Source organism: Aulonocara stuartgranti (assembly GCF_965226115.1).
Source record: "Aulonocara stuartgranti genome assembly, chromosome: 18".
In the NCBI taxonomy this organism is placed as follows: Eukaryota; Metazoa; Chordata; class Actinopteri; order Cichliformes; family Cichlidae; genus Aulonocara; species Aulonocara stuartgranti.
In genome coordinates this window covers 36,755,578-36,770,771 of record NC_138954.1, presented here as the reverse complement: position 1 = coordinate 36,770,771, position 15,194 = coordinate 36,755,578, and the positions used below count along the sequence as shown (strand labels likewise).

At 42.8% G+C, this 15,194-nt stretch overlaps 1 protein-coding gene across 3 annotated transcripts in view; it reads left to right on the top strand.

Moving 5' to 3' along the window:
- LOC309693616 (ADAMTS-like protein 2) overlaps nucleotides 1–14,794 on the top strand; it is a 62,213-nt gene extending 47,419 nt beyond the window's left edge. For 2 of the 3 annotated variants that reach the window (XM_082513015.1, XM_082513016.1), the window contains 5 exons: nucleotides 306–461; nucleotides 1,204–1,374; nucleotides 1,456–1,632; nucleotides 1,742–1,895; nucleotides 1,982–14,794. In XM_082513015.1, the coding sequence (XP_082369141.1) occupies nucleotides 306–461; nucleotides 1,204–1,374; nucleotides 1,456–1,632; nucleotides 1,742–1,895; nucleotides 1,982–2,112 (789 nt within the window). In that variant the 3' untranslated portion in view covers nucleotides 2,113–14,794. The remainder of the gene's footprint in view (nucleotides 1–305; nucleotides 462–1,203; nucleotides 1,375–1,455; nucleotides 1,633–1,741; nucleotides 1,896–1,981) is intronic. The other variant, XR_014272681.1, reaches the window with a different exon arrangement.
- The last annotated feature ends 400 nt before the right edge of the window (nucleotides 14,795–15,194 follow it).

Genomic DNA, 15,194 nt, shown 5'->3' with positions numbered 1-15,194 from the left:
CAGTAAACAAGCCCTGACGGTATAAAATCTGTGTATGCTTTGAGGAAGTCGGAGATCACTTGCTGTCGGCGTACAGAGTGTTCTTCCCACACGTGTGTAGTCATTAAAATCATTGTTTGACCAAGATCCTCTGGACCAAGGGTGGTTTGTACTCTCCTTCCTCAATTTTGAACCTTAACACAAGCAAGAAGAAACTTTCCATGATTCACCTTTTTGAGATTTTGTCTCCCGTCAGGAGGACACGTGAATATTGTCATGCTTCATCACACCAGCTGTCATTCATCGTTTCTCCCTCCGTGTGTCAGTGCTCAGCACGCTGTGGCTCTCGGGGCATCCGCACTCGAGAGGTTCGTTGCTCTATGGAGAGGAAACTATGTAACGAGACCTCTCGGCCAATAGAGAGCCAGGAATGTGAAGGCCCACCTTGTGACAGACGATGGAGCGTTTCTGATTGGGGACCTGTGAGTTCAGCCCTTTACTGTACCCACCACACACTGACACTGTCAATCACTGTTTCCAAGCCTGAAACTGTAAAGTTTGGTCATTTTGATGACCTGACAGTGTGTCTGTGAGAGGTATCACCAGATACGTCACCATGGTAACAAACCAGTCTCGAGTCACTCGGGTCTTTATCTTTTGATTTTCTTGTCGTTTTTAAAGTTTTCCAGGCTTTATGAGCGTCTGTGGACACTCGCTGCTTTTTCACTCGTTTACTTGAACCTGAATGTTTTTGTTGTTAAGCCACTAAACACTGCTTCATGCCCAACTCTGGGCTGTGTGTGCAGTGTGCAGACAGCTTAGCAAAGAACCACTTTGAAACTGCATATTAAGATTATTCGTTATTAGCACAAAAACACAGAGTTTGCAATGTTTTTTTTATTATTCTACGAAAAATGCCGAAGATAAAAGAGTTTAACAGGTTAAAATAGGTTTTATATAGAGCAACAAAGAACTACACAGAGCATTTGAAGCCTTTGGGCCTTCAGTCGATCCATCTCTTTGCTTCAGCCTCTCCTGAAATGGTCCCAGTGGAACGGCGGCTGTCAGTTACTGGGCTGAAAACCAGTGGATTACAGTGGGATAAACAGCAGATTAATCTGACTCGATTTTGCAGTGTTGTAGTTTTCAGAGGTGGAGGTTATGAGCAGCTTTTGTGCAGCGTGTAAATGTATTTTGCATGAAAATGTCTCTGCATTGTGTCAGTGCTCAGGTGAGTGCGGGGAGGGCAGGATGGTGCGTTCTGTGACCTGCCGTTCGTCAGGCGGACTTGTGATGTCAGACGGGCAGTGTGACCAGCCGTTACGCCCGTTGGCCATCTATCCCTGCGGTGACAGAGACTGTGCTCCACACTGGGTTGAGCAGGAGTGGCAACAGGTGACTGTGGCACAGTGAAGACATCATATTTTAACGCTATATAAGGATCGTGCACTCTTTAGTTTTGCGTCTGTGTTTCAGTGTAACGCTACCTGTGGCCGCGGCGTGCAACAACGTCAGGTGGTGTGTGCTGGCCTGGAAGGAGGAGTGTTCAAAGAGTTTCCAGACAGCAGCTGTAACCAAACCAACAAACCGCAGATGAGCTCATCCTGCTTCCAGAGACCCTGCTCCAAGTGGTTCACCACATCCTGGTCTCAGGTAGCGACGCCTGTCATCAGCCACCCAGCACACAATCACAGCCGTCTCACATTTTTCAAACTTTCCTCAACAAACTACAATTGGCAAGTTTGACCTCTTGTTCACTCAGTGCAGCAAGACCTGTGGGCGTGGCGTCCAGGTTCGAGAGGTCAAGTGTTACCAAGGGGAGGAGCTGGTAACGAGGGGTCACAGCTGCGACTCTGCCCTCAAGCCAGAAACCAAGCAGAGCTGTGAAATCCAGAGCTGTCCGACAGAAGCACCAGGTATAAAAACTCCAAGAGCAGACGATGCCGCCGTGAGACGATGACTTTCTAACAGGAGCTTTGTTATGTGTGTGTTTATCCTGCAGCATCACAAGGAGCAGACTTCTGCCAGGACAAAGCAACAGCCAACTGCGCCCTGGTTCTCAAGGTGAAGCTGTGTTCCCACTGGTACTACAGGAAAGCCTGCTGCCAGTCCTGTAAGGCACCCAGACCCTGAAGCCTTCGCTGTAACCTCTCACCTCAGCATCAGCCACTGTTACCAAAGGTCACGCTTTTATTGGTGCTACACAAAGCTCGCTGCTCGCCGCAGTACATCAACATAACCTGATTACTTTTATCCAATCATTGATGTCAAAGGTCAACTTATGGTCACTGTATGATTCTCTCCTTATCATTGTGGGAAGTATACCAGTACGAGGTCTTCTCCCAGCATCCTTTCTGAACTATATCACTGACTGTGGTACTAGTTTAGTCACAACCTCCAACTCAGACAATGTGAAGATAGACTAGCTTTAGGGGGCGGAGCTGGGTGATGAGGAGGAAACAGTTCTTTCTGTGTTCATCGCTCCAGATAACAAATGTGTCATTTCTACGGTGCTAAAGAAGCTGTATGTAAACACGTCAGAGCCTAAAGCAACGGTCGTCACTGTGGCAGCAGACTGAGACAGGCGGGGAAACTCGGCCCTGTCCTTAATGTACACAAACGGGGAGTTTGGGCAGGTTGTCCTCCTGCTGCCAGCATGGAACGCAGCTCCTCGTCCTCCCCGCACAGCACGGCTACCGTAATGTCACCTGTCGTGTCCATACCGCCGCTTACGTCTTCAAATCGAACTGCATTTGAACAATATTTTCAGCCCTTCAAATGGAAACACAGCTGATATTCAAAGTGAACCTGGACACAGCACAGAAAAAAAACAGCTCATTGTGTTTCCATTTAAATGAAAGAATCCAAAGTATTAACTGAGTTTATCTATACAGCATCAAATCATAAAGTCGCCTCACAGTGCTTCACGTTGTATATAACATTGTAACGTGCCTTTTAATGGGATTAATGTGCCTTTGGAACTATTGTCAAGCGACATCTAACTGAAAACTGCGTTTTCACTGCAGCATCTCTAAAGATCGTTTCCTAGCTGGTAGTAATGAGTTGCCGTTGCACAAAATGATTCTTTAGCTTGCAGCCGGGGTCGTCCTCTGTAAATAAGATGGCTCTGGGAAAGCTGGTACAAGTTTACTGGTAAGGAGTCAAGAAACAATTGTGACTTCTGTGGGCTTTTCAACCTGCAGCAGCTGAAGGACAACACGCCAGCCGTGCAAACAGAGCAGCAGGAACACGCTGCTGCCAGTGAAAACTGCCCGGGCCAAACTCTCGTCTGCGTAGTACACTGTTTGTTTACCTGATGTTACACTGCCTCAGAGCTGCTGCTGCTCTGACTGTTTGTACTGTATCCCACTGAAAGAATTAAAGGTGAGTGTTTGTGTGTTGACCCACTGCTTCTTTGTAGTCGGACTGACCCTTGCATTTAGCGATGCTGTTGGATACCAAGGTGTAGTTGTGAAATAGAAGGAACGAGCTTAAACTTTAGTGGTGTGCAGCTTAAAGGTGGTAATTCAAGCTAGGTTGTATGTGTGTGTGAATAAAAGAAACAGACGTGAAGACGTGATCTGACCCTCTGTGTGGATGTGTGTCACAGTTAATCGTTAGATCAGTTTCACCCTTCATGACCTTCACAATTAACATCAACGTTCTATAGGTGAAATCTCAGGGCCCAGCCTCCTCTGCTCCACTGCTGCAGCCGAGCCCCTCACAGAGCCCTTTTTGTGCATTAACATTATCCATGATTGTGGTTGGAAAGGTAGATAGTTAACAGATATCCTCACAAAATAAAAGACAAACAGTCATAACATTGGATTTTCATAGATGAGACATCAGATACAAATATTCAATTAAGTTTTATTTATACAGTGCAAAACCACAACAGTCGCCCCAAGGCGGTTTATGTAAGTTAAAGACCCTAATAGCGAGGAAAACCCAACAATCATATGACCCCCTGTGAGCAGCACTTTCATGACAGTGGGAAGGAAAAACTCCCTTTTAACAGGAAGAAACCTTCAGCAGAACCAGGCTCAGGGTTCTCTTTACTAATCTACAAACATGACACATTATGTGAAATCCATAAGGAATCTTGTGGACTGGATTTTACTGCCATGGTTTGGGTCTAGTGATCCTTTATCCTGTAGTAAAACATTTCTACCCTGATGGCAGTGACGTCCTATAGGTCAACCTTGACTAAGGGACTTTGAGTGGTTGTAGCGCTTGTTAGATTATAATATTATTTTATGCCCTGTTATACCCCTAACTAAAGATTGTGAATTATTATGTAGTTTTAGTTTGCATTATTCTCCTGAATTAGAAGAAGCTGATAACTATTGCATTCGTTAAACTGATTTGCATTACATTAGACTGCTGATTTATTGTGGATGAATGATATTGTTTTATGATGTTATAAGAAATACTGTTTGCAGAAAGTCATCGCCTTATTTGTCTGATTAGAAGAGAACAGAGCATGCTGGAGTTTTCTGCCCCATCTCAGCAGGAGCAGATAAACGGGGAGCCAAGGTCGTAGCTTAGGCGCCGTGTGAGAGAAAAGCATGTGAATGTTTAAACTTTTATGATAAGGTGGGAGAACCAGAGGCTATAAGAGTTTGAGTAATCCTCCACCATTTTGAGATCTGATGCTGTCTGCATTCAGTTTCCATCTCCCACGTGTGTGACCATTAAAATCACCGTTTGACTCAACCCGGCCGGACCAGTGTTATTATTGTGGTTTTTCTCTTGTCTCCATCCCCAATATTTTGAACCATAACATCTTGGGGGCTCGTCCTGTGGTATTGGGGTGGAATTTAAAGGTTTGGACGGTCCGAGGTTGTCGAACGGACAGGCACAAGCCAGTGGTCTGACGTGAGTGGGCATAAGCCGGCTTATCTAAAGGTAAGGCACTACCTGTTGAATTTTTTCAAAGTGTGCCAAATTGGATATGACTAAATTAAAGTCTACTCACTGAAATTACTGGTAGAGGGTCTGTTTTGATTTTGATGAGGATCCGCGTGTGTTATGCAGTTAAAGTCGGTTAAGAGTATTTAATGAAGTTGAAAAAGTATGAAAGAAATGCTGGGTTAGAGTCCCAAGGAATTGAGTTAAAGGCTCAAGTAGTTTGGTAGGGAATTGGTCATGTTGTTGGTTAAAGTCCAAATTGGTTATAAGTGTGGTCCTGTGTGATCATCTCTAGGCACTTGCCTTAGTCACACTCTTGTTTTAAGGTGTTGACTGTTGTTTCAAATTGTTACAAATTATTATAGGACGGCACCGGAAGTTTCTAAGAAGCGCATAGCCCGGAGGTTACGCTCCCTCCTGGCCGTGGACGCGCGGCTTTGACCTGTCGGCGAACAGGGATAGTTCAGTTTGGCTTATCTGTGGGGTACAGGGCATCCTGAAATAAGCTAGGAGTTAGAGTCTCCTCACCGTTGGAAACGGTGTGATGTGCTTTTTTGGACACAGTTAAATTGAGTTAGGGATTTTAGAAATCAGGCCATAGGCTGTTCTGGAGGAAACAGATACTGGTTAATTGATTACAAAAAAGTTATCTTTCTTCGGTGAGACCCGTTATGGTAAAATTTTTTGAAATTTGTTAGGTGCTGAATCTGTCAGGCCTGTCAGTGGTTGTAAATATAAGACGTCTTTGTAATATAAAATAATAGAGTCTTGCCTGAGTTTTGTCTGACCCTGTGTGTGACGACAGCGCACTGCAGCGCTGCGAGCTATTTTTAGACTGTGTGTGAACATGCAAATGAGCTGTGAGGCGCACAGAGGATTTTTGCTTCCTGTTTAGTGTGTTTTTGAGTTTTATAATTATGATTTGCAAACAATGATACATGCCTGTAATTAAAACGCTGATTTTGCTGATTATAATATTACAAATAAGGTTTTGAATGACTATGCTGAATGTTTGATGTTTGGCTGGGTTTAGATATAGAAGAGACAAATTGTGCTTGATTAAGACCGGCACTTCAGCCGGTCTTAATCTTAATCTTAACTTCTTAATCTTAATCTTAATCTTAATCTTCAACCGGTCTTAATCACAATCTTAAACTTAATCACAATCTTAATCACAATCTTACTCTGCCGGCACTTCAGCCGGCAGAGTAAGATTGTGATGAAAATGATATTAAATAAATCTCTTAGTGTGTTGATACAGGTGGCTATGGGCCTGAACCAACTGCCCCCCACGAGCACACAAAAGGTTAAATTAACCCACCTACAAACACACATACACTAGAGCTGGGCGATATGAGATTTTTTCATATCACGATATGTTTTTTTCATTTCAGGCGATAACGATATCTATCACGATATAAGCCAAATAACTATATTTGTAAGATTTAAATGTGCCGTTGCTCACAAGTAAAATGTGAAATAATCAGCAGCTTGTTTTTAAATATTTATTTCCCATAATAAGTTCAACAGGGTAGATGTACTTAAGGAACATGAGACTTTTTCAGATAAATAAAGGCAAATATTGCAAACTACACAAAAGGCAGCCGCTAAAGCGTTTAAGTTTCAAAATAGAACAAACAAAACAGACTAAATTGTCAATTCCACTTAGAAACAAAATATTAATTCTAAAAATAAATCTTAGTTTGTTTTACAGAATAACAGACAAAACTGACTAACTTTTGTCAATATCAAATAAACTGAGAACTAAAAGGAAATTCTCAATCTCTCCTTGTTGTATAGCTGAGCTTTTCAAACAGTTTTAACAGTTACTTTAGTCTGACAAAAGCCGAATGACGAATTAGCGCTTCCAGTCAGAGACTGAGGCTACGTCCACACGTACACGGGTATTTTTGAAAACGGAGATTTTTCCATTTTCGTTTTAAAAAATAATCCCGTCCACACATAAAGGCAGAAATGAAGGAAAACGCTGCTATGAACATGCCAAAGCAGCAGGTGGCGCTAGATTCCTAACCGTGCAGAAATGTTGGCCAATCAGAAGTCTAGAAGCCTCGGTGGGAAAAAGTAAACAAAGCTGGGGCATAGAAGCAGAACCGAGTCGTATGTGTGGAGGGACAGTAACTGTGTGTATATGTAAGCATTTAAACACTGTAGAGAGTAGAATTAACAGTATTGTAGAAATTCATTTCACCGAAACAATAACGTGGCGCACAGTGTGACGCATGCACCAGTTTATTGTATTTCCAGACTTGCTTTCGGCACAATTTACAGTGCACGCTACTCTGTTTTTTGTCAGACTTGAAATAGCCGAAATACCTTCACACTACGGAGCTTCTATGGCTCTTCCGTTCGACAATCTCTCCGGCGTTGGAACCATCATCTGTTTTCTCTTCGGTCACGCTCGGTTGATTTTTCTAGTCGGCACACTCATTTCCTCCATTACCCGCTGGCTGCTTCCCAAACAAACACACGTGCGGCTTGGCACTTGTGCTGTACGTAACAAGTCACCCGACGTGACGCTGCGGCTGTGATTGGTTCGGCTCTGCGCTACTTAATTTGGATTGGCTGACCTTTTTTTTTTTTTTTTTGAGGACAAGAGCGGCGAGGTCTATCGCGATAGCTTAATTTCTCTATCGAGTAAAAGTTATATCGCGATACATATCGTTATCGTTCTATCGCCCAGCTCTAACATACACGCAATGAAGAAACAGCTTACACCCATGAACACGTGAAGATTTTCCAGCAAGTTTAAAGCAGTGAAACTTAACATACACCCGCCGTTAAACAATAAAGTTATCCACTACTAACAAATAAACTCTCTGGGTTGCAGGACAACAATTTAACTTCAAAAAAAAAAAAAAAAAAAAAAGAAGACACTGGTATGACCAACCAGTGAAGGCACGACAAATTTAGTGGTTAGGAAAGTCAAATTGTGACATGTTTTCTTCTGATTGATTAATACAAGTGATTACTGAATGAAAAAAAATTCCATTTTTGAACTTTTAAACAAAATCTTAAGAATTTTAACATGTACCTGTGTTGTCCTGTCAGCTTGGTGGGTTATGAGAGGATTATATGGTGAGAAAAAACAAAAAAAGGGGGAGAGAAGGCTGACACAGGGCCTGGCCCCGGTGTTTCTCCCCTCTCTGAATGACACAGCCAACACAACATCATTATTTTCGTTCTGTTTTGTTTTGTTTTTGTTTTGTTTTTTCTCTTTATGTTTGATTACAGGCTGCTTTGTTGGCCCAGAAAGCCGAGGCTGACCCTGGACTCCTGCTCCCCCTCCCTACCATCTTTGCTCTCTCCTCCACCATCTTTGATGTGACCCTGACCAAATGCTATAGCAGCTGGACCCACAACAACAACTTGAAGATGTCAACAGCGCTGCAGGAAAACGATCTTATGCAGCGGAGACGGAGAGCGTTAAATCCAAGGCCCGTTTCACTACACGGGGGAGATTTCCAGACAGCTTCAGCTGACAGAGCTGTGAGGAGACGCCCATTAAGCCCAGAGGAAAAGTGAGGCCGAGAAAGACAATGCTGACCTTAACCACTCTGCATCAAAGCTGTGCAGGACAGTGACGGACCAACACTGATCATCGGGCAGTAAAAAGGGCGTGCCAGAGACAGGAGGAGTAACTGAGGTCAGGAGGCACCTCAGAATGGACAAAAGCACCAGGAGAAAATAAGCTGAAGGCACAGGTGTCGGGGCTCGGCCAGGAGCTGACCTCTAAGAAGACTCGAACAGCAGAGCTGCAGAAGGCCGTGGAGCAAAGCAAGGGAAACATCAATGGACTTCAATCTGATGTGTATGGAAAAGACTCTGAGGTTTCTGCCCTCAGTAAGAGCTCAAGGCATCAGAGCAGAGACTGAGCATGGCTCAAGAGGAGCTGGCTGATAATCGAACCCATCAGGCTTGGAGTCCCAGACACAGGACTTGAAATCAGGCCGGAGCTTGCTGGAGCCAGATGAGCATTGTGATTTGTCCAGTCTGCTGTGGAGTGAACGTTAGGGGGATGGCTTCCTGTCGCCTCTGCCGTCCTCCAGTCGCTCAGCTTCCTTGGCTGCCCAGAGCCGGACTGAACGCTCGAGCCGAGACACCCCAGCAAACATGGACTCCATTCCCCTGGAATGGGACCACGACTACGACCTGAGCCGTGGGCTTGAAAGTGCAAGTGGGGATCCCAGAGAGCACCAGAGTGAGGAGGGAGACTTCCTTCGGCGCCCTGCCTCAGGCTTGTCAGATGTAGTGATCCCAGAGAGCCCTGAGGCCTTTGTTAAACTAACAGAACAAACACTGAGGTCTTCCACTGGGGAGGTTGCTGCTGCAGACTCTCATATACACCCTCTGGATGTCAGCTGTTTCCACCTGCAACAAACGGACAGCAGCCGCACTTCTGCAAGCACAGAAACGGACTCCTCATACATGGGATATCTGTGACTGATGGGCGACTAGCAGATCCCAGCAGCTCAGGAAGTGGAAGCTCCGGCAGGCTCAGGACCTCAGCAAGGAGATGAGAAAAAAAGCAGAACGAGCAGCAGTGGCAGCAGCTTTGACATGAACAAAATCTTGACCTAGCTGGGAGAGACAGAGGAAGAGCTGGAGCAACAGCGTAGACTGAAGCTTGGCACGGACATCCAGACGGTTGAGCTGCGTATCAAAACCCTGACGGAGCTACAGAAGAAAAAGGGTCAAGTTAAGGAGGAGCGGAACAAGGAGAAGATGCAGGACACTGGAGAAAAGGACTGCCCCAATTGGGGCCAGAACCAGTAGGGACAGAACTTTGAGCAGCAGAACCGATGGATGTAAACAGACTGAAATGGAGGAGGGCAGGACCCAAGGGCACGCTTTAGGCCGTGGTTTACCCAGAACACCACAACAGGAAAGTGATGAACACAAACACCCACACAAACACACATACGCATTCGTTGATTGAGGGGGAAATGACACACACACATGCACAAATCGAAATGCTGATTCAATTCACTGAGAAGTGATACACACACACACGCTGATGCAATGAAGAATGCTTTACTAACAAATGCTGCACACTAACATTCAAATACGGAGTCTGTTATAACAACAAGAACCCATCAATTATTTATTGGTTAAATGCATTTCATGTCACCCAGAGGGCATTTGTAGATTTAGGGGACAAGGTCTATTGCAGTTTGGTAATGAAAATAATGTGTGTGCGTGATGTCTGTTTATGGCTCAAGGCCTCCACTGAATTGTTTACTGTGCTTCACACAGCCTAACAAGCAGTGTTGGGAAGGTTACTTTTAAAATGTATTCCATTACAGAATACAGAATACATGCCCCAAAATGTATTCTGTAATGTATTCCGTTACGTTACTCAATGACAGTAACGTATTCTGAATACTTTGGATTACTTAATATATTATCATGCTTTTTACAACAACGTGAATGTACTATTGCTGTGTGATTTATTACTATTACTGAAGGTCCGCGACTCCGAACTGTAGTAAAGGGACCTCTGACTAATACGGCGGGGTCCCTGTCGGCTCGTAGCCGAAAAATAGCTTTACTTTGTTGTGTGGGTCAACTTTTCTTGCGAGAGACAGAGAGAGGCGTTGAAAGACTGCTCCAACGGAACTTATTGTTTCGGAGGAAAACACGAACACGGTGTACAGTCGAGTCTTAATAGCTTACTTACAACTGGGCTCGTCAGGCACTCTTCTTGGCTGCAGTGGTTATTATTATATTTACATGCTTCCAGCTCCCGTTTTTTCTCAATGACAACTCGTACCTTTCCACTCCCCTTTTTCTCCCTCCTCGCGCTCACAGACCCATAACGTGTATGGCAGTCCATTCTCCCTGCAACACGGACTACACTGCCCATGATGCTACATTCTTTAGAGCTATGCTTGTAGCATTCTGCCTGTTAGCTTAGCACAACAACAACAACAACGAAAAGGCGCTCTCTCACCCAGGAAACACGCAGAGAGAGAGCGTCGCCCTGTAACCATGGCAACCGTAACGCTGCCGCCTGGAACAACAGAACGTAGCTGTCAAACAAAACCCAAACAGTCCTGACCCGCGACAAAATGAAACAGGAAAGTACCGCAGTGTAATCCATTTATTTCAACAAAGTAACTGTATTCTGAATACCACCTTTTTAAACGGTAACTGTAACGGAATACAGTTACTCATATTTTGTATTTTAAATACGTAACGGCGGTACATGTATTCCGTTACTCCCCAACACTGCTAACAAGGAGCAGTGGTACAGAGTGAAAATGATGAATGAACGGTGTGAGTTTTATTTCGGAGAGAATATGAAAAGGTTGTGTTGATTTAACTTAGTTGTTTAAGTTTCTGCCAAAGCAAAGCGTCTGTGTGTAACCAGTGTCCACTATTGAGTCAAGTAAATCCAACATGTTTTCGTTGGTGCAGAAAAGGAGTTTCAGTAACTGTATGCCTACACAATATTGTGTGTGGAGTTTTGGTTGATCTTTGGGTTTTGTTTGACACTAGGATGATTCTATCAGTGAGGTTTGGATTGTTTTCCTTCTGTAAGAGAGAGAAGGATGGTTTTATGTTTGAACATGTTTGCAATGGGCCCCAGTATCTGTTATTATATGAGTGTTTTATTGGTTACGTTTGTTTTTGCTTTCGTTACAGTGCACTGAGATAAGAACGTCTGAGAGGTGTGATCCACCGGTGGTGATATTTTTGGTATTTTGTGAGCTCCTGATTTAACAAATCGGCTCCTTAATCCAGGTCTGAGAGATTGAACTTTAAAGCGCTATAAAATATTCTTACTGAAAACAGTGGCAAAGTGTTTTTCTCCATGATTATAATGGGCTGGGGAGAAATTCACTTACATGGGACACTGATCGAATGAGAAGTCCTGAGCCTAAAAGGATTGCAGCGAGTCAATCCAGTCCAAAGAAAAAATAACAAACAAGGAACTGTTTCCTTTAAAATGATGACGTCATCTTGCTGGTGATGGAGGCTCGGATAGGTTGCGCGTGAGACCCCATTATCAGCAATATCTGGAATGAATGTGTGTGGATGTATGCATGTGACTGGACTGTGATGGACTGACGACTAAAAGTTTTAACTGACTTGATACTGAGACAAAAACGGTACCGACTTTAGGATTAGTAAATGTCCATAAACAATTCGCCCAGCCTGTAAAAGAAGGGTGGATGTTTTGTCTTGCTTTGTTTTGTTTTTGCAAGAACAGAAGGTTGACAGAGACTAAGGGGGGAGGCTGTAGCTGCACAGGAGTGTGAACTGCAGACTTAACCCTTTGGTTGCTAATTTTGAGTTACTGATGTTTACATTAAGAAAATTGTGTTTTAGTAGCTGTATTTCGATTAATGTATCATATTATATGGTTGGGAATGTTAAATGCTAAAGTGAAGAAAAGGTTTGATTCCACTCATGACTGAACATGTTATTATTAACCATAGTGGGTTACTGTAGAGAGTCAATTAACTTTTATAGAGGTAAAAAACAAAACAAAACAAAACCCTCTACCGAGGTCTATGAATAACAGGGGAATGATAGACTTGTCACACGCAAAATAGAGATATGTAATGATAAACACTGGTCCCCGCCTTTTGGGTGCTTTCTTGAAATAGTCAGCAATTTAAAAGTAAGATAGAACCGACAGGGGTGGTGCTGCACAAGAACAAGAGTAAGGTAAAGTAAAATATTGTGTTTAGCTTTGAGAAATTCAAATTAAAATGTACCATTACACTCAAAGGGTCAATATGAAGTTCAATATATGCTAATTTTGAATGAAGTACATGACTGGTGACTGTTCTGTCCTGAGCTTTTGTTTTTACAGCACCCGCTTGACCACAGCAACAGTTTCTCGTCACCGAAAAAGGGGTACTTGCAAAGAATAGAGAATGGGGAGGAATATCATCAAAACTGGGAAAGGTAAGCCCCAAAGGGGGTGATAACGCCATAACTTTCACTTATGGTCAAAATTCTCAAAATTTGACCCTGAACTTGAAAAATTCTTCAAACATTTAGAGACAGAGTGGAGGTTTAGATAAACATAATGTCACAAACCACATAAGGATGGAGCACTTGAATCGATAATATGGTGAATTGATATGCAGTGAAATGTTGATCATGTTGATTATGTTTATTCCAGTGTGTAGAGCAAGGTTATTACGGTATTATTAAAGACAACAAATGAAATAATGAAAACTAGAAGTGGAAAAACATTTGCGTTAACGGAAAGTTTTGTAAGCAGGAGATTAAAACTTATTTATATAATAATATCAAAAAATGTAGATCAGTGATTGCACTGGGCTTTCTATTTCACAAAAGTCAATTCATTTATGATATCTGAGGAAGTACTGTGATATTTTTATTGGGAGACACAAAGGAACATTTGGCACTTCCCACATCTCACATATGTTTTACTGTTGCACCCAACTATTCTACAACTGAAATGCCTTGGACCGTTAACCATTTCAGGCAAGTGGAGTGAACCATATTTTTCTGCACTCTCATCTGATTGGGCCTCCTTTTCTTGATCTTTGGAGAGAACTTTTCACTACTGGTATTATTCAGGTCTTGTTCACATGTTTGTCCCAGGTTTCTCAGCCAAGAGGAGCTTGAACTCCAGATACGGTGAATTCTTTTCGCACATTGAGATCACTGATAACTTTTAGCAACGATGTGATCTTGTAGAAACAATTAGGTGTCATGGATTCATTTATAAATGCGACTCTTATTTTTTACTTTACTGGAAAACATTTCTGCATTTTACCCATATTTTATTTTTAACTCAAAATCAAAAATTCCAGATTCTACTACATGTTGGTTTTGGACCAGATAGGACGACAGATTTCAGGTGGCCCTGTGTTTTTCTCTATTACATCTGCCACTGCATCTCGATAATCTTTGTGTGGCTCCTCCTGGGTTCTCACCCTCTCCTATCTGGCTCACATGACTCTCATCTTCTGAAAAATCTCTGTTTGAATCTCGCTCAATTATTCTGTTGAGAATTCTCTCCGCCTTTGTTAAAGAGTTGTCTACTAGGAAAAAGTGAAATAAATACAAGTAAAAAGTCCCAACGTGCACTAGAGTACACATTAATAAATTAGTCATGTTCTCTGTGAAACTAAATAAGCCTAATTCTTAAAGACCCCTTAAATTATTTACTAGATGTTTATTTTTGAATAAAATAAAAATCTGAGTTTAACAAAACATTTTAAATGTAAATATCAAGCTTACCTTTCTTTCTTCCATAAAATGTGCTGGTGGGCACGCCAGCCATTTTGAAAAGGTGGGGAAAACAATTGGCAAGGCCACACCCCCACACATGTTGTTAGATTTGTATTGTTGATTGTCATTTATGCTTAGAAATATTTACTTATATATGCTTAGAGTTTTGTAATTAGTTGTAGATTGGTAGAGGTTTTGATCCTTGATAGTCTGCAAACTTTGTGTGTATTAGACAGCACTTTGGGAGCATGAGAGGTCATACCGTGTCTTATTATTTTATGGTAGGATTAACGTAGTTGCGTCTGTTCTAGTCTAAGTGCTCTTTGTTTAGATGAACTGCAGGACTTCCTCACCGTGTTATCTAGGATGAACCATCTAGGGTGAGGGGGAGGCTACCCTCTTCCTGACCAAGGATGTTTGACCCTTTGATCAGCAGTCCCCACACACACACACACACACACACACACACACACACACACACACACACACACACACACACACACACAGGCAAGGTACTCTTTGTTTGTATGTAGACGTCATATGTTAATGAACTTATGCATATTCATGTAACCTCAATAAAAGGACAGTGTATGGGAGAACGGACGAGACCAACTGGAGTCAAGCGGTTGTCCGGTTCTCTCCCGTGCACGAGTAACATGAAGAACTTTGCCTATTTGTGTCTTGCTTAGCAGTGTAATTATATTGTCTTAACGTTCCAGCGAATAGGTTTATGCTACAAACCTAACACATGTGATATAATGTTAAAGGTACTGTTTTCCTCTCTAAGAAACATCAGGACTTAGAGGAGTGGCAAGTAGAGTATGAGAGCTACAAGCAAAAACTAAATGTGTACTACAGTGCGCAAAAATGAATTACTGGGTCATCAGGGGGTTATGAGGGACATTTATAAAACTAAAAATCCCACAAACCTTGAAGTGCACTTGAAAAGCTCACACAAGAAGGTTAACCTAGCTTATCTTGAAGAGCTCCCCCACTCAACCCGCATCCCCAGAAAACAGCTAACCCCAGATAAGGCAGCGTGATGCATCCCGAGACAACAGGAC